Source organism: Magnolia sinica, chromosome 7 (genome assembly GCF_029962835.1).
Source record: "Magnolia sinica isolate HGM2019 chromosome 7, MsV1, whole genome shotgun sequence".
NCBI classification, from domain to species: Eukaryota; Viridiplantae; Streptophyta; class Magnoliopsida; order Magnoliales; family Magnoliaceae; genus Magnolia; species Magnolia sinica.
This window is the reverse complement of record NC_080579.1, coordinates 95485167-95509862: the sequence shown is the minus strand read 5'-3', so window position 1 is coordinate 95509862 and position 24696 is coordinate 95485167. Positions and strand designations below refer to the sequence as shown.

Here is a 24696-nt window from a genome sequence, read left to right as displayed (position 1 = left end):
TGGTTTGATGATGGGTACATTACACACGCTAGAGATCCGCAGTATATATTCTTTGGCAATGCTCCTATATGTTCTTTTTCAAATGATCCTGACCATCCATTTCCTGTCGCTACGGTACATAGGGGAAATCCGGATACTGCCTGCTGGATGGCCTACATCGTCTGACCATTCATCCACAATAGTCGTTACATTAGTTACAGGTATGTCACAATGGTTTGCCAATCCTTGCCGTCAAATAAATGAACGAACCGCTTTAGGATTACGAGTTTGGAATGGTCCATCCAAAACACCCTAATGGACGAACCAGATCATCCAGCAAGAGCACAGCTGACTTGTACTGTATATTTTCACACGTCAGGGTGGATGTGAATCAGATCACCCAAACCATTCATCAAGGTGAATATGGCATCCATTCGTCAACTTCTACGTGCCTATATAGATCTAATCGTGTGGCCCACATTGAGCATGTTGTGGATGGAACGTGCCCGTCCGTTCATCAGAACTCGGACTAATGGTCAATATCATTTTAATTTTTTTTTATCCATACCTGTGTTGGGATTGGACCAGCCTAATTTTGGGCTTGTCACATATGCTTGCACGGCGAGATGTGCACCGTTGCGGCCCCACCAGGGATGAGGCATGTGGCATTCGTTGAAGGATATTGGGATGATCTTGGACCGCTTGGCCACCGATGATCTAACCCCCTGAAAACATTTCTGACATGGGAGAGGCCAATATGGCAGCTGCAACACGTGTGCAAGATCTAGGTCGTTCATCAGAAGGGTCCGCCTTGGATGAAAGTGAAGCTAACTCATTCATCAAAGGGACCGCACGTGGCAGTGGTTACGCATTTGATGTACATGAATGATGCACCCATTGGAATATCTCCTCTGCCTGCAATCTGTTTCCTCCATGGTCTAGTACATACTTAACAACTTTCAAACATGCTTTGACCTAAGTGGCCACATATTAAGTATGGGGCGAGCCTTACTTACTATGCGGCCCACCTTGATATATGTATTTTGTATCCAAGCTGTCCATTCATTTGACTGATCGTTTTAGAGCATGATCCCAAAAATGAAGTAGATCCAAATCTATTGAATGACTCACCATTAAAAACTTCCAAAGGTTTATGATAATGTTTTCATAATTTTTATTTGCAATCCAACCTATTAATAATGTCAAATAAAAGTAGATTAAGGTTAAAAGTAAATATTAGCTTGATACAAAACTTTTGTAACAATCACCTTCCTATGGCATGGTCTACCTGAGATTTAGATTTGTTTCATTTTGTAGCTCTTGCCTTAAAATGACCATGCAAAGGTGATGAATGAGATGGGTATGCCCTATAGTAATGGCTGCACTCACTTGGGTGAGGCTGCACCGCCCAAGCTCTGTAAAGCTCATGTATGTGTTTCATCCACCTTGTCTATTTCTCTATATATCATTTTTGGGCGTAAGCCGATGTGGATCAAAGTACAAGTGGACCACACCAACGGAAAATAGTGGGAAAATGATACCCACCGTTGAAATATTATGACCCACCGTGATGTTTATTTGCTATTCAACTTATTATAAAGCCAATGGACCATGATGGACCAAAGGAAAACACAAATAGCAGCTTATCCAACGCTTCCTTGGCTATAAGAATTTTTCGATGGTAGGCCTTCCATTCCACTGATTCATGTGGCCTGGTTTACTTTGAGCTTTGGATCTGCTTCACTTTCGGGCTCATGCTCTGAAATTAGCTAGCAAAACGATTGGACTGCATGGATAAAAGACATACATCACGGGGGGCCTTATAAGAGCTTGTGCGAGTCGTACCATCAGGAGATCCAGGGCGGCGCGTGCTGCAGGGCCGTACGTCCATCTCAGACCTACATCACGGTGGGTCTTATGGAGCTTGGGCCACGTCGTACCATCAGGAGATCCATGGTGGCGGGTTCTGCAGCCTGCAAGGCCGTTCGTCCGTCTCCTGAAATTAAGGTTGTTTTATTTCATTTTTATTTTTATTTTTATTTTTCAATGTTCATGGTGAGCTAGGGGCATTTTGGGGAAATTTACCATCCCGTCCGTTCGTTTTACATACATCCCCGCCTCTTCCTCGAGTGAGCGGATTAGATACCGAACGCTTCGGTAGCCAAGGCGCTACTGAGGTGAAATACAATTGGTTGAACACCAAGAGCCTGTTCCATTACGTGGTCGAGTGCGTGCTCTGGCAAACAGGGAGAGATGTCTAACAGAATACTAAGGAAAAGAGCATTAATTGTCAAATTAAATAGAGTTGGGACGCAGGTTGGCTACCGAACCAGACGGTAAGGAGTCTTGCTACCGATGTCACGTCACCACGCTTTTTAGATCCCACCATGATGTATGTGTTATATCCACACCATCCATCCATTTGGAGAGATCATTTTAGAGAGGGAGCAAAAGAATTAGCAGATCTAAAGTTCAAGTGGGCTCCACCACAGAAAACAGTGGGAGTTGATGGGCCGATCAAACCTTTTTATAAGTTTAAAAAGATATGAAATAAGGTAAAGCATAAATATTAGCTTGATCGGAAGCTTCCGTGGCCCAAAGAGGTTTTAACTGTAGGTGTTCAATCTCCATTGTTTTCCAATGTGGCGTACTTGAAATTTGGTTCTTACTAACTCTCTGGATTATGCCCTGAAATGACTTGAAAATAACATTTTAAAGAATTAAAATTCCCATCTTCTGACAAATTACTAAAATGCGGTTACATGAGTGTCAATCGGGGCGGCAAAGAAAAGAAATGACTTGAGAATAACATTTTAAAGAATTAAAAATCCCATTCTCTGACAAATTACTAAAATGCGGTTACAATGAGTGTTAAAAGTAATAACATGTCTAAGTGGCACCCACCATAATGTTTTTTGATAAATCTATCCGGGCCATATGTTTTTCAAGATATTGCTACAACATGGACCTAACAGTGTTGAACTAGGGTTGGCCAGTAAAACAACATAGACCTAACAGTGTTGAAATAGGGTTGACCATTAAAAACATTTTGGGGGCTATAAAAGCTTATCTTTGTTTTTTCTCTTCATTTGGGCCTGTATGACCTAATGAACAGATTAGATGTCAAATAAACAGTATAGTGGGCCTTAGGAGGATTTTAATGGTGGACATCCAATCGCTACTGTTTTCATGTGGTGTGATCCACCTGAGATTTATATCCCTCTCGTTTTTGGGATTAAGCCATAACATGATCCGTAAAAATGGATGAACAGAATGGATTAAACACATACATCATGGTGGGGTCCACAGAGCACCGACCACTAGCCACTGAGCTGGTGGCAGGGAGAGTAGCCAATCCGTTTCTAACGCGGATTAGATACCGACAGGTTGAGTAGCGATTGGGCTACTGAAGTGATGTCACCAAGTTATGTGGGCAACAATATATTGTATGTGTTATATCCACACCGTCCATCCATTTTTAGATATCATTTTAGGCTATGAACTAAAAAACGAGGCAAATAAAAATTTGTAGTGGACCCCACCAAAGAAAATAGTGGGGAGAGTGATTACCACCATTGAAACTATATTAAGGCTCATCATAATGTTTACTTGAAATCTAACCTGTTTAAAAGTTAAAAAATACATAAAATAAACGAAAACACAAATATCAGCTTGATCTAAAACTTTGTGACCTTTAGAAGTTTTTAATGGTGGGCGTCACTGTCCCACTGTTTTCTGTGCTGGGGTCCACTGGAGATTTGGATTTAACTTGTTCTTTGGATATTGCCTTGAAATGATTTCTCCAAATGGATGGAAGGTGTGGATACAAAACATACAAGGTGGGCCCACGAGCGTCAGCGCTCGTCTTCGCAGGGCTATTTTGGTCCTCAAATGCTCGTCCGTACGTCCAACGTCTAGGTGGGGAGGGTAAGTTCTGGACTCCCCGGGAAAAGAATTAGGAGAAATTTACGACTGTGGACCCCACCTTTTATCCATTGGATATTTTTGAAACAATACAAACTTAACCTACGCTCTTGGACCTCTTTATACGGACGACAAATTCCAGGACGAAAATACCCCTCCTTTTCACGGAAACGGATTGGGTACGCCTCTGCCACCCGCCCATGGCGGATAGTCAGTGGTATGTGGGCCTCACCATGATGTTTTCTTTTCATCCATGCCCTCCATATATTTTTTCAGATCATTTTATAGTATGAGACCAAAAATGAGGTATATCCAAGTCTCAAGTGTACCACATTACAGGAAACAGTGTTGAATGAGCGTCAACCATTACAAATTCAGGTGGAGCCCACTGCGATGTTTGCGAGAAATCCTCCCCATCTAAGTTCATTCATAGGGTCACAAAGACTTGGATGAAGAGGAAAAACAAATTTCAGAATGATCAAAAACTTTTGTAACCCCTGAAAGGGTTTCAATGGTAGATGTTCAATTCCCCACTACCTTTTACAGTGTGGTCCACTTGATAGCTAGATCTATCTTATTTTTTGTCTCAAGCCTTAATATGAGCTCGCCAAATAGATGAATGGTTTGGATATAACACAAACCTCATGATTGGACCCACACGTGCAAACAGTTTAAAAAAAAAAAAAACCACAGACTGCCGAGGTAGTGCCGCCGAACCGGCGGCAGTCGGCAGCACTGCCGCGGCAGTCTGACAGATGATTTTTTTTTTTTTTTACTAGGAGAACTTTTTCTCCCTTACATTTTTTTCTAATACATAATTATATAAATATGTATATATAAGTATATAAAAATATTTTTTTATCTTTTAATTCATTTCTTTGTCCATGTATTCAACAAGCATATCTCCTAAATTAAAATGATTTATTTTTTATTTTTACACATGCACACACACCCCCACACACTCACACTAGTGGAATTTTACCACCTATGGATACTCAAACGCTTGATCGGGTGTTGAAACTCCTAAGAGTCTACCACCTAAGGGAGAGTAAAGATCCAAACTAGAATGTTATGCTTAACGTACTATATATGATTATGGGGTAGGAGAAGTTAATTTAGCGGGGCAAGCATGAAATTCAGCAGGGCAAACATGAAATTCAACGGGGCAAACATGAAAATGAGAGGGCAAGCATGAAAATTAACGGGGCAAACATGAAAATGAAGGGCCAAATATGAAAATGAGCGAGGCAAGCATGAAAAAGAGGAGGGCAAACATGAAAAAGAGCGGGCTAAAGTAAAAAATCAGCGGGGGAAACATGAAAAGTAGCGGGGCAAACTAGAAAAACAACAGGGCAAACTAAAATATGAGCGGGGCAAACTAGAAAATCAACGGGGGAAACATGAAAATCAGCGGGGGAAATATGAAATGCAGCGGGGCAAACTAGAAAATCAGCGTGGGAAACATGAAAAGCAGCGGGGCAAACTAGAAAATCAGCGGGGGAAACATGAAAAGCAGCGGGGCAAACTGAAATATGAGCGGGGCAAACTAGAAAAACAGCGGGGCAAACTAGAAAATCAGCGGGGAAAACATGAAAAGTAGCGGGGCAAACTAGAAAATCAGCGGGGGAAACATGAAAAGCAGCGGGGCAAACTAGAAAAACAGCGGGGCAAACTGAAATATGAGCGGGGCAAACTAGAAAATCAGCGGGGAAAACATGAAACGTAGCGGGGCAAACTGAAATATGAGCGGGGCAAACTAGAAAATCAGTGGAGGAAACATGAAAAGCAGCGGGGCAAATAGATTGAGTGTGGATTGTTTGTGTAGAACGTACACTAGTGACGTTGGGTCTCATTTGTCCACGTCATTTTCAAGGACTCAAGCTAACAAGATATGTCGGATTTCTCTCTCCCAAATAGATTGCATGCTATGCTACATGACTTTTTAAAGGGGTAGTCCTATATTTTAGCTTGGTTTTTTAAAGATAAAAAATGAAGTTCTTTATGATGAATAATCACGTATATAATTAATAAAATCATAGATACAAAAAATAAGTCATATATTGAAATATAATAAACTAATATAATAATGAAAATATTAGCATGCATACACCCGACCAACCCAATCAACCCGTCGAGCCCTCTTGTGTTGGGCTTCGGTTGAGAATTCCCAACCCAAGATTGGGTTGGGTTAGGTCAAGGTTTAGGCATAGGAACCTTGGGTTGGGTTAGGGTTGAGCACTAACCCGAACCAACCGGCCCGACTTTCAGCCATAATTTCATGTTTGCCTTACTCAATTTCATGTTTTACCCGCTAAATTTCTAGTTTTCCCCACTCAATTTCATGTTTGCCTCACTTAATTTCATGTTTGCCCCGTTGAATTTCCAGTTTGACCGCGAAGTGATTGAAATTGACCACGAACTGAATGAAATGAATTTTTGACCATCGACCCGATGGAATCTTGGAAAATAACTAGGTTGGTTGGCTAAATTAGTTTCTCCTACCCCAAAATCATATGTGGTACGTTAAGTAAATCATTCTAGTTTAGGAGACATGCTTGTTAAATAAATAGACAAAGAAATGAATTGAAAGATAGAAAAATATTTTTATATACTTATATATATATATATATATATATATATATATATATTTACTTAATTATGTATTAGAGAAAAATGTAAAGGAGAAAAAGTTCATGTAAAGAAAATACCTCTTCTCTCTCTCTCTCTGTTGGCATTTTCCAGGTATTTTCTTTACATGAGCTTTGATTTGTTTTCATTTTCTCTTGAAATTGAGGGATTTTTCTTCACTATCTTTGATTTTCGATTGATGAAACCCTTTTCTCTCTCCCTCTCTCTCTCTGGGGTGAATTTTCTCTCATTTTCAAGTTTGCCCTATTGATTTTCTAGTTTGTCCCGCTCATATTTCAGTTTGCCCCGCTGATTTTCTAGTTTGCTCTGCTCATTTTCATGCCTGCCCTGCTCATTTTCATAATTGCCCCGCTCATTTTTCATGCTTGCCCCGCTCATTTTCATGTTTCCCCTGCTGATTTTCTAGTTTGCCTCGCTCATTTTTATGTTTCCCCCGTACGGACGAAAAATTCCAGGACGAAAATACCCCTCTTTTTCACAAAAATAGATTCGCTACTCCGCCTGCTACCCGCCAATGGCGAATCTTCGGTGGTCTGTAGGCCCCACCATGATGTATGCTTTTCATCCATGCTGTCCATATATTTTTACGGATCATTTTATGGTATGAGACAAAAAATGAGTATATCCAAATCTTAGTGTACCACATTACTGGAAACAGTGTTGAATGAGCGTCAAACATTAGAAATCCTCCCTGGTCTAAGTTGGGGCCCACAGTGATGTTTGTGAGAAATCCTCCCCGTCTAAGTTCATTCATAGGGTCACAAAGACTTGGATGAAGAAGAAAAACAAATTTCATAATAATCCAAAACTTTTATAACCCCTAAAAGGGTTTCAATGGTAAACATTCAATTCCCCACTACCTTTTAGAGTGTGGTCCACTGGATAGTTAGATCTATCTTATTTTTCGTCTCAATCCTTAATATGAGCTCGCCAAATAGATGGACGGTTTGGATACAACACAGACCTCATGATGGGACCCATAAAAGCACAAAAAAAAAAACAAACATATAGACAGCCACGGCAGTGCCGCAGAAGTCTGGCAAATATTTTTTTTTTTTTTTTGGGAACTTTTTCTCCTTTACATTTTTCTCTAATACATAATTATGTAAATATGTATATATAAGTATATAAAAATATTTTTCTATCTTTTAATTCATTTCTTTATCTATGTATTTAACAAGCATATCTCCTAAATTAGAATGATTTTTTTTTTTTACACATGCACACACACCCCCACACACTCACACTAGTGGAATTTCACCACCTATGGATACTCAAACGCTTGACCGGGTGTTGAAACTCGTAAGAGTCTACCACTCGAGCAAGAGTAAGGATCCAAACTAGAATGATTTACTTAACATACCACATATGATTTTGGGGGTAGGAGAAGCTAATTTAGCCAACCGACCTAGTTATTTTCCAAGATTTCCTTGGGTCGATGGTTGAAAATCTAGCGGGGTAAACTAGAAAAACAGCAGGGCAAATAAGAAAAACAGCGGGGCAAACTAAAATATGAGCGGGGCAAAGTAGAAAAACAGCGGGACAAATTAAAATATGAGCGGGGCAAACAAGAAAAACAGCTGGGCAAAATGAAATATGAGTGAGGCAAACTAGAAAAACAGCGGGGCAAACTAAAATAGGCCTACACCCATGCTCTATATAGCCCACTATGCAGTATGTGTGAAACTACCTCCCTCTATCAAGTCAAAACACTTATTTTCACCATTAGCTATAGGGTCTTACTGACCCTAATTCACTAGCTTCTTTTTCTTTTTCTTTTTTCGTTATAATTCCTACGGCATTTTGTGGGTCCCATTATAAGGTACGTGTTATATCCAAACCGTCCATCTATTTGACGAGCTCGTATTAAGGCTTGAGACGAAAAATAAGACAGATCTAGCTATCACCTAGATCCATAGCTCAACTGGCAGACTGAGTGGAAATACCTCGTTTCAACACTTGAGGTCTTGGTATCGATCCTGAGAGCGGGGCAAGCATGAAAAAGAGCGGGGCAAACATAAAAATGAGTAAGGTAAGCATGAAATATGAGCGGGGCAAACATAAAAATGAGCAAGGTAAGCATGAAATATGAGCGGGGCAAACTGAAGTATGAGTGGGGCAAACTAAAAAAACAGCGGGGCAAACTAGAAAAGCAGTGGGGGAAACATGAAAAACAGCGGGGCAAACTAGAAAAACAGCGGGGAAAACATGAAAAACAGCGGGGGAAACTAGAAAAACAGCGGGGGAAACATGAAAAACAGCGTGGCAAACTAGAAAAACAGCAGGGGAAACATGAAAAACAACGAGGAAAACATGAAAAATAGTGAGAGAAACATGAAAAACAGTGGGGCAAACTAGAAAAACAGTGGGAGAAACATGAAAAACAACGGAAAAAATATGAAAAACAGTGGAGAAAATATGAAAAACAACGGGGGAAATATGAAAAACAGTGGAGCTCATGTTTCCAACTCCTAGTAAAAACAAATCGTAGAAACTAGCACTATCAATAACAATAGTCCAACTTTATCGTTTCTTTTCAAAATAATAACATCATTCTCCATAAATTCTTCTCCTAAAACCTAAGACTACAACTACCTACGTTATTGCTAATTAAGTTCTCAAAAAATTAAATTCTAAGCCTTATTTTTATGACTTGCCTAAGGCCCCAAAAAATGTTGAGCTGCACTTGTTTGGACCTGAATCACTTTCGTGCTCATACTCTCAAATGAGCTGGTAAAATGGACAACCACCTAGCATGGATAAAACACATCTATCATGATGGGCCCATAGAGTTTTTCATGTTTCCCCCGCTGTTTTTCATGTTTCCCCTACTATTTTTCTAGTTTCCTCCACTGTTTTTCATATTTTCCCCGTTGTTTTTCTTATTTTTCATGTTTTTCATATTTTTCCCACTGTTTTTCATGTTTCCCCCGCTGTTTTTCATATTTCCCCTGCTACTTTTCTAGTTTGCCCTACTGTTTTTCTAGTTTGCCCTGCTCATACTTCAGTTTGCCCTGCTATTTTTATAGCTTGCCCCACTCATATTTCAGTTTGCCCCATCATTTTTCTAGTTTGCCCCGCTGTTTTTTACGGAAATACCCCTCCTTTTCATAGAAACGGATTGGGTACTCCTCCTGCCACCCATGAATGGCGGATCGTCGCTGGTCTGTGGGCCCCATCATGATGTATGATTTTCATCCATGCCGTCCATATATTTTTCCAAATCATTTTACGATATGATACCAAAAATGAGGTATATCCAAATCTCAACTATACCACATTACAGGAAACAGTGTTGAATGAGCGTCAACCATTAGAAACTCAGGTGGGGCCAACTGTGATGTTTGTGAGAAATCCTCCTCATCTGAGTTCATTCATAGGGTCGCAAAGACCTGACGAAGAGGAAAAACAAATTTCATAATGATACAAAACTTCCATAACCCCTAAAAGGGTTTCAATGGTAGACGTTCAATTCCCCACTGCATTGGGTTGGGCTTGGGTAGGATATATCGGATCTAATCTCAAGCTTGAGCTATACAAACACCAACCTGATAAAACTTAGGTTAGGCTTGGGTTGAGGTCTCAGGTTATCCGACCTAACCCGAACTCGATCAATATATTAGTTACTTATAAATTATAATTGAGTGTGGATTGTTTGTGTAGAAGGTACACTAGTGATGTTGGGTCTCATTTGTCCACGTCATTTCCAAGGGATCACACCACGGGAAACAATGGGCATAATGATTTCCATCGTTGAAACCATAATGGGCCCAATAGTGATGTTTGTTTATTATCAAACCTATTCATAAGATCATACAGACATGGATTAATAGAAAAAATAATTATAAGCTTGATTCAAAACTTCTATAGCCCTTAAGAAATGATCAACAATAGCAGTTCAATTAAAAATTTCATTTCGTGTGGTCCATTTGAACATTGAATAAGTTTATATTTATCGGCTTAAGCAATGAAAATATCTGTTAAGTTCGCCCCGCTGATTGTCTAGTTTGCTCCATTGAATTTCATGTTTGCCCTGCTCAATTTCATATTTGCCTTGCTGATTTCCTAGTTTGCCTCACTGATTTTGTAGTTTACCCCGCTGATTTTCTAGTTTGCCCCGCTGATTTTCTAGTTTGCCCTACTGATTTTCTAGTTTACCTCACTGATTTCATAGTTTGCCCCGCTGATTTTCTAGTTTGCCCCGCTGATTTCATAGTTTGCCCCGCTGATTTTCTAGTTTGCCCCGCTGATTTTTTAGTTTGCCCCACTGATTTTCTAATTTGCCTCACTGATTTTTTAGTCCCCGCTGATTTTATAGTTTCCTCCGCTCAATTTCATGTTTGCCCCTCTGAATTTCTAGTTTGCCCCCCTCAATTTCATGTACGACTGAAAGTTGGGCGGGTTCAACCCGACCGACCTGTGACCGACCCGACATTGGGTTAGGCTCGGGCAGGATATATCAGGTCCGATCTCAAGCTTGGGCTATATAAACACCAACCCGATAAAACTTAGGTTCGGTTTGGGTTGAGGTCTCAGGTTGCCTGACCCAACCTGAACCCAATCAATATATTAGTTACTTATAAATTATAATTGAGTGTAGATTGTATGTGTAGAAGGTACACTAGTGATGTCGGGTCTCATTTGTCCACGTCATTTCCAAGGACTTAAGCTAATAAGATATATCGGATTTCTCTCTCCCAAATAGACATGTATACACTCGACCAACCTAATCAACCCGTCGAGCTCTCTTGGGTTGGGCTTGGGTTGAGAATTCCCAACCCAAGATTGGGTTGGGTTAGGTCAAGTTTTAGGTATAGGAACCTTGAGTTGGGTTAGGGTTGAGCACCAACCTGAACCAACCGGTTCGACTTTCAGCCTTAATTTCATGTTTGCCCTGCTCAATTTCATGTTTTACCCGCTAAATTTCTAGTTTTTCCCACTCAATTTCATGTTTGCTTCGCTTAATTTCATGTTTGCCCTGCTGAATTTCTAGTTTGACCGCGAAGTGATTGAAATTGACCACGAACTGAATGAAATAGATTTTCGAGCATCGACCCGATGGAATCTTGGAAAAAAACTAAGTTGATTGGCTTAATTAGCTTCTCCTACCCCAAAATCATATGTGGTACATTAAGTAAATCATTCTAGTTTAAGAGATATGTTTGTTAAATAAATAGACAAAGAAATGAATTGAAAGACAGAAAAATATTTTTATACAATTATATATACATATTTACTTAATTATGTATTAGAGAAAAATGTAAGGGAGAAAAAGTTTTCCATGTCAAAAAAAAAAAAAGTCGTACTGCCGGCACTACCACCGGTTCAGCGGCACTTTTGTTAGTCCCATCATGAGGTTTGTGTTATATCCAAACCGTTCATCTATTTGGCGAGCTCATATTAAAGCCTGAGACGAAAAATAAGATAGATCTAACTATCAAGTGGACCACACTGTAAAAAGCAGTGGGGAATTGAACTTCTACCATTGAAACCCTTTTAGGGGTTACAGAATTTTGGATCATTATGAAATTTGTTTTTCCGCTCCATAAAGACCTCCGTGGCCTTATGAATAGATTGGATGGAAAATAAATGTCATGGTAGGCCCTACAAAATTTTTAACGGTGAAAATCAATTTTCCCGCTGCTCTCTGTGGTGTGGTCCAGTTGATCTTTGGATATGATTTTTTATTTTTTGGGATAATGCTCCAAAATGATCTCGAAATATGGATGAACGTTGTGGATATAATAAATACATGGCTGTGGGGCCATGTAACTTTGATCTCTTTTGAGCCGTTCGTACAACTCTCGGTTGGAGGAGCGTCAGCGCTCGTCTTCGAAAGGAAGGCGGGGGTATTTTCCTCCTGAAATTCCGACTCCGTACGAGGAGGTACAACTGCGTATTCTAAGTTTGCATTGCTCCAAAAACTACTGGATAAAAGGTGAGGTCTACAGTCGTAAATTTTTCAAGAATTAGGGTAAAAAGTTGCGTTTACAGTCAATTTCTCTTTTTTTTTCTTCTTCTTTTTTTTTTTTAATTTTTATTTTTCATATTCATGGGCATTTTGGGGAATTTCACCATCCCGTCCGTTTGTTTTACTTACATCCCCGCCCTCTTTCTCAACCCCTATTTAATGAACAACTCAGCGTCAGGACTATCTTCCAGCTCTCCAAAACCCTAGAAAATGGAGCAAGGAGAAGACACGAGGCGCAGCAGCAGCAGCAGAAAGGAGAAGAAGAAGAAGAAGAGAAAGCGATCTGATGTTGAGATCGAGACCTTCTCCGAAGATACTGCTGCTGAGACGGAGATTATCCCCCAAATCGATGGAAACATCGCTCCTTCCGTCGAATTATCCGTCAAGATGGAGAGCTTCCGGGAATCCAGCGACAAGATTGCCCCCGTCGTCGGGTATTTTCCTTCAGGTTTCGACCCGTTGAAGCATCGGATGTCCAATGAAGCAGGCGATGATCCGAAGATTAGGGTTTTCAGGAATAAGCAGTTTTCGAATCGCCTCCAGGTTGTCGTCAGCCCAAAAGAGTCTAAGGTTGAGTACGTTGGCACGAGTTTTTTGGGCGAGGCTACCGCCCCTCAGGTCTGCACCTACGCCCTTGGTGTCTTGGATAAGGAGACAAAGAGGCTGAAGATCGTCCCAATTACTGCTAACAAGGTAATTTCCTTATTCTTCTTCTTATTTTTTGTTTTTGTTTTTGTTTTTGTTTTTGTTTTTTTTTTCCTCAATGTCCGTTGGTTGTTAAATGCAATGATGTTACAGCATATATGCTTATTACTCTTAATTAGTTTATAATCAGTAATTGATGATTACTAATAATTTTAGCACTTTAAAAAATTAATTCACAATACAATAGAAAAGAGGTCGGTTCCTCTGCTACGGGCGCGGATTGGATACTGACAAGGTCAGTAGCCAAATCGCTACTGAAGTGACGTCACCAAGCTCTGTGGACCCCACTATGATGCATGTGTTGTATCCATACCGTCCAACCATTTTTAGAGATCGTTTTATGGCATTACAAAGAGAATGAGATAGATCTAAAGTTCAAATGGACCCCACCATAGAAAATAGTGGGGACAGTGACATCCACCGTTCAAAACTTCTTAGGAGCCACAGTAGTTTCCGATGAAGCTGATATTTTTGTTTTCACTTCATCTATCTCTATGTTAACTTATGAATAAGATGGATCTCAAAAATACATCACCGTGGGCCCTATAAATGTTTCAACGGTGGGTGTGACGGCTCCCACGGTTTTCTGTGGTGGGTCGACTTGAAATTTAGATCTATCCCATTCTCTTTGTAATGCCATAAAAGGATCTCTACAAATGATTGGACGGTATGGATACAACACATGCATCATGGTGGGGTCCACAGAGCTTGGTGACGTCACTGCAGTAGCGATTTGGCTACTGACCTTGTCAGTATCCAATCCGCCCCCTCTGCTACACTTTGCATGAGGTGCCCACACAGTGTCTGTTGTGTGGATGCCATCCAACCTGGCCAATAAATTTGTTCCGTGATGAAAGCAGGGCGCCTCATCATGAACAAATCTAGTTTACTCATTGATTGTAATCAACCTATGTAACGGATTATTACATTGCGCCTGTGGGGGTTTTATGTTCTAATTGCTGATCCCCCAGCTGGATAAAGGAGGTTCGCGTTGGGTTGGCAGCCAGTGTCAACCTAATGCTATAACTGACTTAGATGGGTGTCATGTGCAACGGATACGAAGAACCATGCCCACTAGAAGGGGTGAGTTGCTAAAGGCTTTGAAAGGGCAAGGGGAAGGCCCAAAAAGATATTGATGGAGGTAGTAAGGAAAGACTTGATGACCTATGGTCTAATCGAAGGTCCGGCCCTTGATAGAGTGGAATGGTGGAACTGGATTCATGTAGTCGACCCTAATTAATTGGGATAAGGCTTAGATCATGATGTGCTACAATGGTGTTTGTTTTTGGTTTTTTAATAAATTTTTAAAGAAAAACTCACGAAATTTAATCTTTTGACCACAATTGTCCAGGTGTCCTTTACCAGATATGTGTACCCAATAATCTAGTGGGTGCCCGACACCCAAATGGGTAGAACATGGTTACCCATTTCCGGTAGATGTGGGCATGGATATGGGTGCAATTTCCATTGGTGGTTGTTGGTGTGGTTACCCCTATAGTGACCTGTACACTGCCCATTGTCACCCTCTAGTTTAATTCTTTTGCAGGGCTAGACTCCTATGATGGCTCACCACCATCTAAACAATTGTGGTCACTTCTCAACTGTTCACATGGCATAGTTGTACCCACAATCCAGACCACTCAAATTGCTGAACCAATTGTGGATGGAGAATTAAAAAAATAAAAATTACCATGGGAAGATTGCAGTGATCACCTGATTTTCCCTTAGAATTTAGGCTACTTGCTATCTTACTTTTAACCATCCATGATCCTTTTGATATCCATCAATTGGAAGGTTAGGATTGCTTGATCATGTGATTTTTATACATATGCCCCATCCGAAATGTGCCCTAAAGTTTGGATGGTGTTTGCATAGTCGTAAATGAGTGCCATATTTGAGAATTATGTGTCACCACTGTAGCGAACTCTTATAGGAGTGTAGCCCTCTTTGAATTATGATATACTTCTAAGAGTGTTAGAAATTTTAGATATCTTGGAACGTGCAGTTTTGGATATCTTGCATGTAAAAATGATTTTGTTTCAAAGTGTGTAAGATATTGGGATACGTAGCTTGATGAATTGCAATTGAATAATTGTTGGGTTTTTACTTTTTATTTGCAATTTGAAAGTTTTACTGATAAGGGTAGGATTTTTCAGTGGGGTGCTCTATGGTGTGCATTTTGGTAATGTTTACTGTACACATGGAGGACAAGTATGTCAATCCAACTTGTACTTGTGGGATCCATTGTGGGTGGAGCATATCCTGGAAGTTACACTGAGTAGATAATCTTAGCCGTCTGAGGCCATGTTGAAATTTGGCTTGTATCATCCTTTTATCCCTCCATTTGGACTTTCAGGAATCAGGATTGTCCAATTATTGTGAATATTTGTTATGCTCCATTCAAGTGCGTGGGATTCTTTTACATGTATGCAATGCATATGTTGTATGGAGTGCCACCACGTGATAAGTGGTGACGAGTGCATGCCACAGTCACTTTGTAATATGTAGATGACATTACAGTTGGGAAGGCTTATGGGATTTTCTATTTATTGAGAACCCCTGTACGTAGCTTCCTGTTTGTCTAGGAATGATTTGATTTGGTATCATTTAAAAAAAAAAAGATTTTAGAATTTTATTACAACAGCTAGAGGCAAAATGAAGGAAAACAAACAAAAGGGAACAAAAAACTCCAAAAATTACAAGCTCCACTCCCCGATAAAGGTGAAAGCTTTCCTAACTGTGATACCCATAGGCTCCTCCTTTCCCCAAAGTATCTGCCATTCCTTTCCATCCAGAGGCATCATAAAAAGACCAGCAGCGCTAGATGCTAATGACGCCTCTCTTTGGAAGAAGGCCCCCTCTGCTTGCCACAACCCAAAAACAGATTCTCCATGGAGCATGGCATCGCCCAAGGCACCTTGAAAACTAATAGGATATAATCCCACACTCCTAAGGAGTAAGGGCAACTTTGAAAAAGATGCATCACCGATTCCTCATCCTTTTTGCATAAGAGGTAGATATTGGGAATGATCATTCCTCTCTTGTCGAGGTTATGCACCGTGAGAATCCTGTTTCTACCGGCAAGCCATGCAAATGCAGCTACCTTTGGAGGAGCATGGTATCGCCAAATAAACCTGGTATGCGAGCAGCTGGACCCAGGGTGTGACTCCCGAATGGCCTTGAGAAAGGACTGAACTGAGAACCCCACTGATTTATCCCTTAGCCAGTAAGGAACATCCAGAACAGCCGTCCCTGTTCCTGATTTGATAAGGAACATCTGGAATAGCCATCCCTTAACCAGCAAGGAACATCCGGAACCCCCATAATTTGGTATCATATTCCATAGATCCTACTATATGGGCATTAGCCGTCACTGTTCCTTCTTCTTCTTCTTCTCCTCTCTCTCTCTCTCTCTCTCTCTCTCTCTATCTTTTTTCCTTTTATCTTTTGTGCTATTTTGTTCTAGACTATCTTTGTTTCATAAGAAGCAACCGTAACTAGTGATTTCACATCAGTCTTTGATCTAAGAGGTTATTGCAGATCTTCAGGTTGGAACCAAGAGTGAGAGGAGTTCCTCGGGTGTTAAATGAAGAGGACCTTACTGAAGAAAAGAAGGTGAACAATGTGGCTGATCTCACCAACGTCTTTGGAACAAAGCAGTCTAAAAGAAGGGTACGATATTGATTCCACTCTGTTTCTTCAGTTGTCATGGGTCGCTGCACGGAATGTGTAATTAATGCATTGCTTTGAACACGTTCATCTGCCTTGTTAGCTTTAACAGCATCACATATGCTGATGCTGAATCAAGGTTTCTAAAATCTGACTGAGCATCTCAAGAGGGATGATGCTGGAGGCACACAGGGGCATTTATTTATTCTTTTTATTTCATTATAGTCTTCAGCAGGGCAGAACAAATTTAGAATGGCAAGTGACATCTTGTCAACTTGATGAGCTTTTTTGAGTCTTTTTTCAAATGACAATTCACGTATTCATCCATCTTTTACTTTTAATGAGCTTTTTTGAGTCTTTTTTCAAATGACAAGTCACGTATGCATCCATCTTTTACTTTTAATGTTTTTTTCCTTCACGAGAGTGGAGAGATTGAGAAGGATATTGCCCATAGAATTCAAACTGGGAGGAAGAAATGGAGATGTGACTTTAGATTTTTGTGTGATTTTCATGTACCCGTCAAACTGAAAGGGTAAATTTATCGGATAGCTACAAGACCAGCCATGCTTTATGGGACACGAATGTTGGGCAGTTAAGTAACAACATGTTCATAGTACGAATGTAGCTGAAATTAGGATATTGAGATTAATGAGTGGCAAGATGATGAATGATATAACTAGAAATGAACGCATTTGAAGGAACTTGGGAGTAGCAGTGTAGCACCAATAGGTAATAAGATGAGGGAAAGTAGACTTAGATGGTTTGGTCATGTGCATTAGAGACTGTGAACTACAGCGGTTAGGAGTGAGTTGGTACAAGCTGAAGCCTCTAAAAGGGCAAGGGAAGGCAAAAGGATGTGGATGGAGGGAATAGGAGAAGATGCGATGGCCTATGGTCTAACTGAAGGTTTGGTCCTTGATAGAGTGGAACGGTGGAAAAAGGATTCATGTAGCCGATCCCAATTAATTAGGATGAGGCTTAGATGGCGATGACAATGCACTATTTCTTCAAATCCGTTTGGTTTATCAAATCAGAAGCACTGATTACTTTAAAAAAGAATACTTATAAGACAGCAGTGTAGGACAAGTAGTGGAGAATTATATTTTATTTGAAGACGGCGAAACAATACACTTTTGGGGTAGTTACTCTTTTGTATGTAGGATTCTTCCATTTAGGCCATTGTACATGGGACAATCTTTTTCTGATCAACTAACAGGAGCCACTTAAATGGTTATGAGCTTTGCTAAGCGCACACGTGTGCAATAAAACTCATGTACACACCATGAATGTGCCAACATGGCACATACTGGTAAGATATAATCCATCCATGAGGATGGCCTATCTCTTACAAGTTTTCCCAAAAATAAAATCTGGTTCAGTCAGTGAGTGGGCCTAAATGGAAACAGATGGATGGGTTAGAAAACTTCAGCCAAGGTTTTCAGAGCCGTAAGTTTGTTTTAAAAACTTTGGCCCACCTGACTAGTGGATCGACCTGATTCTTAGGCTAGGGCATCAATATAGTGCTGGTTCTGATGGATAGATTGGACCCCAGACCTATCGTGCCATGCTGGCACATGCGCGGCGTGTACATGGGTTTATTCCACATGCATGTAGGCTTAACAAAGCTTGATAGTTATGTTATGTGTTTGTTTGGTATAGAAAAGGGTGTGTGGTCTTTTGTGCTTCCTCTGCTTTGCTGTTCTAAAGTTTCCTTTTTGGCTTCAAAAACTCTTCAATGTCAATATTTTATCATGTTTGTCAAAGTTGATCCTTCATTGGAAATTGTATATTAAATGACGCAATTTGAGGGGTCCCTGCTCATGGCTCAGTGGTAGACTCACAAGAGTTTCAACACAGAGATCATGGGTTCGAGTCCCATTGTGGTGTGTGTGGGTGTGAGTGTGCGTGCGTTAAAAAAAAAAAAAGATGACGTAATTTGAGATTTAATAGAAAGATTTTGAGAGCTTAGCTGGTAAGGGTTTACAGACTAATTAGCATTACTGATATGTCATACTTGCAATGTTTCTGTTGAATAATTAAGAAACTAAGTATGCTTTTTAATTTTACAGTTTCGTAAATGGGAAGTACTGCTACGGAAAGAAGTTGATCCTGAGGCGCAGAGAGAAATAGAAAGTAAAATTGAGGGTGTTGAAATAAACAAGGAGGCCCTTGAAAGAGTTAGCGCAGAAGTTGGTAACATCCCGCCACATGACACGACTGCCACTACACCAGAAAAAGCTTATCCATTGGACAAGATTATTCTCAAGGGGGAGTGGGATCACCTTTCAGATGTTATGGAGCTTATGCAATCTGGTGCAAATACAGCTTCAGCAGTTGAGTTTTGGCGAAAGGACACTTATCCGTCTTTTGTTTGCAACCGTATACATAAGCTGGGGGAGATTGGGGTATGGATTAATCACGCTGGTTTTATTTAATGCATTGATCTGTTTCATCATGCGTCATAATGGTTTCATGGGCTTAGAGAGATGTCTTTTCATTCCTTATCTCTACATAAAGAGTTTTTCTTTTATTACCGATAACTTGCATAAGTATTGTTATTGTGACTTCATTGAAATGTGAGTATTTCTATCTAAACTGACTAGAATTAGATCTATTGCTGCGTGATTCTGTTCTTGTAGATTATAGCTGTGCTGTTCTTTAGTGCTTTGGTCTTGTCCCCAAGTGTCTCATTGAGGGCATATTTCTTCTTCACATTAGGTGTGGCAGTCATTATTACTTTAGCATTATTTTAGTTGTTAAAACACCTGTTTCTCCCTTGTGGTTCAAGTTTTACTAGCCTTTCACCCCATGCCACCTTGCTTTGATCCGTAGACCCTTCTTTTCACCTTGAGCTAGTCCTTCTGTTACCTCAGTGGATTTTGTTTGGTGCTATTGTCCTTAAAACCAGAAAGCAATTGCCGCGTTTCCAGCTGCTATGGCTGTCATCCCTAACTTCTATGATAGCCTGTGCTGATAAGATTGCAAAATATATCAAGGTGCCAATGGTTCTCTTAGTAACTGTGCTACAAACTGCAACCCTACATGAGTTGTTTACGTGGCTGAGATCTTGGCATCCGGGTGGCCCTCACCAACTGCTTATGTGGCTTCTAGAATGTTCAATTGCTAGGCATTGCTGTTTTCTATGGGTTCAGTCTTTTTGCATGGCTTGTGGAGCATGTTATCCATTGGGCCAGGAGTCAACTTATGTGCTTCATAGGGCACCTAGTGTGAAGCACACATCTGCACCTTCTACTCAAGGAAACAAGCAGACCTGCAAAAAAGGAAAGAAAGTAGAGATACACTGATTAACTGAATGGATTTCTTTCTTTTTTGGGAAGGTACGGCGAGAAGTAGAATGGATTTAGTCAATGAAACATATGGTTACATTCTTACATTAACATGGTAAGGGTTTGGCATCAGATGTCCATTGGCTCTAGTAAAACCCCCTTTATACATTAAAGGCATCTCAATAGCCATTCATGCAATTTAGACATTCTCTATAATTATGCCAAGTCAACATGTCAAACTGAGGCCTGATTGATGCCACTCACGAGACATGAAGGCTGTATGTTTCCAGAACAATCCAATAATCAAAATCCATCTCCAAAACAAAATCATTGGTGTATTGTGCAACTGTTGTAGTTCAAATTTTCTGGTTTTTTGAGAGGTACACACTTTAAAAGAAGGTTTTTCTTTTGATAAATTACAATGTAAAGGTGGCTGTACTTATCAAATTCTCTCCAATAGAATGTCCAAATACGATAAAATTAGAAAAGTTTGTGTGATCACTTGCAAACATGTGTCAGGGTTAGACATGACCACTCCTGCAAGTCGATACATGGTCAATCCACACTGTTCCAATTGAAGATAACTTTTTATGCATATATTATTCGTGAAGTACACACTTTAACAGAGACTGTTTTGAATGGATGTCATGCACACAACACGGTGTGTATGTGAATTTGTCGCCCTAGGGATGCTGTTGGCTGTTGTGGGGCCATTGTCATTTGAATCGCTTGAATCATATGATTGTGTGTTCCTTACATAATTAAGAACTTCCTAACTTATGCAAAACGCAGCTAGTCTTCTTTGTACTTTTATTTCCTGGCCTTGTATATATAGGTTCTGCTTCTGCTGTTTAACTAAGTCCATCTCTTTTACAGGATGAGGATGAGAAGAAGAAACTGGCTTGCATATTTTCATACATAACTCTACTTATACGGTTTAGGAATTTGTCAAAGAATCATAAGAAATCCCTTCCAGTGGTCCCCAATACCTCTGCGTACCATAAGATACCCATTGCTTTATTTGACAAGTTCATTAGGATGTTCGCAGATACCGAAGCAGATAGACTGCCAAAGGAGAAGGGCGATCTTCTCATAAGCTACATCTTAGTACTTACACTTTATGCAGATGGATTCTTGACAGATATTACTGACATTGCCAAGGACTTGAAGATGGCGCCGAGTTATTTACGACCATACTATGTACACCTGGGCTGCAAGTGCCCAGCAGGAGCGCACTCATTAAAGAAGTCTGTGGTAGTTGCTCTTCGTGTTCCTCTGCAACTCCCAAAGTTGAAGATGAAGTTTAGGAGATAGCCAGGTGCTGTTGCTCTGAGGTATGATTTACATGGATATGCATCCACGCACTTAGATAGGCACTCCGACATTCATCTATACGTGTGCATACATACATAAGTTTTAAAAAGCTGATCTCTTCCTTCTTAACAGGGTTCACTTAACTCGGGTTGTGACTGAGTCAACTCATTGAATTTTTCAAGCAGTTCAGGATTTTTTCATCCTTTCCTTTTCGAGTACTGATTATGCAACTAGCTTACTATGTGTGGTCTCTGTGGTCTGCCTCTCAAAATGCCAAGAAGTTCCACTGGTCTGGCTTGTGATTTCACCATATATGGGGTTGGTTTTGTACACCTCAACGTGCTTATTGACTCTGAAGACTCAACTGCTCTTGTCCAGGTGCCTCTCAAAAAAAAAAAAGAAAAGAAGAAGAAGAAGAAAAAAAAACTGCTCGTCCAGGTTCAATCTCTATCATAGTCCAAAAGCAGACAAATTTCTCAACATCTTGGGCATTTCAAACTCTTAAATTTGAATGACTGATTTCCAATCTTGTTGAAGCCGATGTCTGATTTTCACCACATATGGGGTTGATTTTGTAATTTTACCACTCTGAATCTGCCCTAGTGTCCAAAAACACACTGATTGACCCTAAACTCAGTAACTCAGTAGAGTCAGTAGAGTCGGCTTCTCTTGTCCAGGTTAAAAATCCCAACAAGTTTCCCTTCATCTTGGCCATGTCAAACTCATTTAAATGAATAATTCCAATCTTGCCTGAGTTTGACTCGGTTGCGCCTTGGGATTTTAGCATGAAATCAATACTCAGATACACATGACAGCAGGATATGCGATTACTGACAAGGACAGGGTATTCCTGTCATTCACCAACTGCAATCTGTGTTCCGTTGCAGACTTGCAGGTGCAGTTATGGAGCATAGATCAGTGTGGAGGAATACCCTGCTCTCTTTTCCTTACAAGCTCAAATGTCTATGGACAGGAAGAGAATAGTGGTCCTTGCCTAACATGTTTGAAGTTAAGAAAGCCCCACATGTAGGAATCTGCCAGTCTAGAATGTGAAGATGTGTCGGTGCAGGCATCTTTGAGAAATTCTTCTAAAATATCATGGGTGATGAAGACTATAGAGTTGGGGCCTATAAGGGGGTTTCCGGAAAAGGCAGGGTTTCAAGCCAGCAAACCATTATGGCATTATAGCTCCTAATTTGTCAAGCAGGAGATGAGATGGGGGTTTGCAAAATTCCCAATAACTGCATTTGGATCAAAATGGTGTATCAGCCTCAAAAGAACCTTTAGTGGATTGTGTCCAAACTGGTCCTTATGGTCATCTGTTAGGATAGGTTTTGGCACACGAGTGAAATGAATTGCCAATTTTTGTTTAATCAAAAGGGAATGACAAAACGAATTATGTTTCCTGGTATTTTAATCTGAACGCACCCTCAATTTTATTTTTTTCCCCTTGCGTTGAAATTTCATTTGGCTTTGCAGGAGGATGCTGGGTTATTCATTCATGGAGTTATTACTCGCAGCTTTCGAGCACCAGGCATGCTGTTGAACCCTACAGACTTGAAAATTTGGGTTTGCAGGAGAGCAATTGTTGCTTTATATCAGTTAATTTTGGAGGGATTTGCATTTTACCTCTCCATATTGTAGAAAGCACATGCATGCTCATGATTATGCTAGTCCATTCCTTGTTTCCAGTTCTATTTTCACGCACGTCCTTGCTTTTGGCTTTAGATCACATACCCGAAGCCCCACCCAATCAATCGTCCCAATTTTCCTCTCTTCCAATGTTTCTCCTGTGAACCCCAGAAATTATTCGGTTGTTTCTAAGAAATTGGGGATGTGGATTTCCCACTCGTAGATCAAAGGTCTTGGTCCATCTGACCATTTCTGTTAACCTGACCATCCAGTTGGGTGAGACGTTACGATTTTACTGTAAATGGCCCCTGGTTGGGTGGTTATGCGATGACGATTCTTGGATCAAATATCTAACCGGCGGTGTCTCCTAATTTGGAAAAAAGAAGGGAGTAAGTACCTAGAGTAGGATCTTTCAAAAAAAAAAGTTCCTAGAGTAGGCCTAATCCTAATATGTTTTGCATAACTGTCATGCCGCATAGGGCCCACATACTTGGATGACCAATGAATTGAACTACTCATGTTTCTAGTACTACCATTGGTAATGATTTTCTAATTATCAATGTAGTAGTAATCCAGAACTTTGATTTTTGGTGTTGAGTGTGATCCATTGAAAGCTTAGTTCAATGTTAAAATTCATCTACGCATGATGGTTAGGATCATCTGTTCAGTGAAATTTTCTTACGCCAGTTCTTGAAGCACATTCCAAATATGAACCGTTCATATCATCAGACCAGCCTAATATGTGGGCCCAAATGGTGGTTCATGCTGGGTTTTGGAAATCTTTGAATACTGGCAGTAACACCGCCGGCTTACCTCATGCAAGCTAGCTCGCTTTGGCAATGTTTTGCAAAAGTGTAAAGGTTGAAGAGGATGTCTGATTTTTCATTTCCAGTGTAAATAGGTCATTATTACACATGGTGCCTGTTTGAAAATAGGTGTATCTACCTCGAGAACTGGTTGGGATAGGGTTGACTGAAATTTGTGGGCCCTGCCATGATGTATGTGACGTATCCGCAAAAGCAGAAACATTCTAGTGCGTGAGCCCAAAAGTGAGGCAAATCCAAAGCTTAAGTGGCCCACGTCACAAGAAACAGAGGTTTTTTCTTCCTAGGGCCCACACGATTGTTTATTTTTTATCTAACCTGTTCATAAGGTCGCATTGACATGGATAAGGGGAAAACTCAGCTTGATCGAAAACTTTTGGCCCCTAAATTTTATTTTATTTCTTGACTGTGGGTGTTCAATTTCCACTGTTTCCTGTGATGCGGTCTACTAGATCTTTGGATCTGCCTCATTTTAGGGCTCATGCTTTAAAGACAGCGAGCAGAAGAGAACGGATGGACGATTTGGATAAGCCATATACATTGTAGTGGTCTCTACATGAAATTCACACCTCAGAACGGATAAGCCATATACATTGCAGTGGTCTCTACATGAAATTCACACCTCAGAACGGATGGACGATCTGGATAAGCCATATACATTGCAGTGGGCTCTACATGAAATTCACACCTCTTAGTTTTGGCGTTGAAAAAACAAAACGTGAAGGTCTGCATTGAATAATAG

General features: G+C 40.3%; 1 protein-coding gene across 5 annotated transcripts; it reads left to right on the top strand.

Moving 5' to 3' along the window:
* The first annotated feature begins 12643 nt into the window (after window positions 1-12643).
* LOC131251822 (uncharacterized) lies at window positions 12644-23189 on the top strand. Of its 5 annotated transcripts, none has more exons than XR_009174038.1 (6): window positions 12648-13216; window positions 16769-16900; window positions 18967-19302; window positions 21061-21518; window positions 21780-21936; window positions 22978-23189. XR_009174038.1 is itself a non-coding variant. In XM_058252784.1 (5 exons), exons 1-4 carry the CDS (start codon window positions 12734-12736, stop codon window positions 21496-21498), a joined length of 1389 nt encoding a protein of 462 aa, XP_058108767.1. In that variant the 5' UTR covers window positions 12648-12733; the 3' UTR covers window positions 21499-21518; window positions 22978-23189. The 5 variants fall into 5 exon arrangements, 3 of the variants coding, with proteins under 3 accessions (XP_058108768.1, XP_058108767.1, XP_058108766.1); XR_009174039.1 differs by having other exon boundaries at window positions 21777-21936; XM_058252784.1 differs by lacking the exon at window positions 21780-21936.
* Window positions 23190-24696: the final 1507 nt, after the last annotated feature.